The sequence below is a fragment of the Drosophila obscura genome, unplaced genomic scaffold (assembly GCF_018151105.1).
Source record: "Drosophila obscura isolate BZ-5 IFL unplaced genomic scaffold, ASM1815110v1 contig_73, whole genome shotgun sequence".
Classification (NCBI taxonomy): domain Eukaryota; kingdom Metazoa; phylum Arthropoda; class Insecta; order Diptera; family Drosophilidae; genus Drosophila; species Drosophila obscura.
The window spans coordinates 7,021,032-7,022,632 of record NW_024542865.1 but is presented as its reverse complement, the minus strand read 5'-3'; the positions used below and the strand labels follow the sequence as shown (position 1 = coordinate 7,022,632).

The window sequence follows — 1,601 nt, the reverse complement described above, 5'->3', positions numbered from 1 at the left end:
CCTCGTTAAATGCATTCAAATGGATAATCCAGCAGCCCCACCCCCCCTGGCTGCTACCCTGGCCCTAGCCCCAGTTGCATCCACCCTCTGGGTGGGCACACTTGGCCGCCATTCAAAAGACAATTGAAATGCCAAAATAGTTTCTATTTTTTGTTGTTGTTGTTGTTGTTTTGCTCTGGCTTCGATCCAGAGACACTGAAAGCCGAACGCCAGACACCCTCTCCTCTCCTGTCGTGTCGTTTCGTAGACGACAAGCAAAACCCCCCCTTTCGAGTAGCCAAAAAATTGCACGAAAATAATGTGCCAGGCAAGATGAAGAGCGCCGTTAAGCCGATTCACCCCAGAAGAGACGAGAAGAGCCGTCGGCCCATGTCGGAGATCGCACGCGAGCTGCGGCGTCTGAAGGCGCTGCCGCTGCGCGTCGATGATGAGGACGAGCGGCCAAAGGTGGCGGCGGTGGACAGGCCAGTGAAGCGACTGGATCAGCTGGAGCCGCTCAGGCTGACCCGGCACCGGCTCACCCAGCTGCTGGTGCGTCCGGCCTTCGAGCAGGCGGTGCTCAGCTGCTTTGTGCGCGTCAACACGAATGGTCTGAGCTCGGGCGAACGGCCCGAGCACCGCATCGCCCAGATCGTGGGCGTCGTCGAGCTGGCGCTGGGCTATCTCGTCGACGAGATACCCACCAATCTGGCGCTGCGTCTGCGCTACAATGGCGAGCTGGCGGCCCACGAGCTGAACGACATTTCGAATGTGGCCTTTACGCTGCCGGAGTTTCAGCTGTGGTACGATTGGTGCGTCAACCAGGCCATCCAGCCACCCACCATCAGCCTGATTGCGCGCAAGAAAATCGAGCTGTACAATGCCCTGCAGAGCGAGGCCAAGGCCCTGGCCCTCATCAAGCAGACCTGCACCCTGACCATGCGACCGCCCCAGCGCGGCGGCATTCTCGAGCGGCACGGCGCCACCTATCCCTGGCGCCTGCAGCGTCCGCCAGAGGCGACACTTGCCGTGGCCCCAGCACCAGCGTCGATTCCGCAGGAGCAGCTCCAGCTGGAGTCGGAGCTGGATGAGTCCGAGGCGGCTTGAACTGGCTACGAAACTCTGATTCAGATTTAATTTAACCCCCCCCCATGACCCATAGCCCAGCGACACTTGCTCCACAAATTTGTTTGTTTTATCGTCTCGAAATAAATACAATTCCGAGCCGGACTCAGAGCAATTTACACTGTTCCAAATATCGCCATGACGCACGGGGAAGGATAGCTAAAAGTTGCGCAATGTTTCCATAATTTTAATGGAAAAAATGCGCCCAAACTGAATGGCTTATCAGCCATTAATGGGCGCCACAAGTCGATCAGAAAATGTAAAGAAAAAGGCATGTCAGGGTTGCTTTGGCTGTGGAGTAAATTTGAATCTCGCATCTGGAATAATATTTCCAGAAATCAAATGGCAAAATAAATGTATACAGATAGTTGGAGTTAAATTTGTTGTTTGGTGGATGGTTTGGTGGATGCAAAGGCCATTAGGCAGTAGAGTGGGCTGGAAGGTTGGCACTTTAATCTGGGGCAGTGTTAGACTGCGGCTGTGGCAAGTGCCAGTGT

The 1,601-nt window shown here is 55.1% G+C and overlaps 1 protein-coding gene across 1 annotated transcript; it reads left to right on the top strand.

Annotated features, from left to right (window-relative positions):
* The first annotated feature begins 214 nt into the window (after positions 1-214).
* On the top strand, positions 215-1,229 carry LOC111076443 (RNA polymerase-associated protein Rtf1). The gene has a single exon (XM_022370247.2). It carries the CDS (start codon positions 313-315, stop codon positions 1,084-1,086), a length of 774 nt encoding a protein of 257 aa, XP_022225939.1. The 5' UTR covers positions 215-312; the 3' UTR covers positions 1,087-1,229.
* The last annotated feature ends 372 nt before the right edge of the window (positions 1,230-1,601 follow it).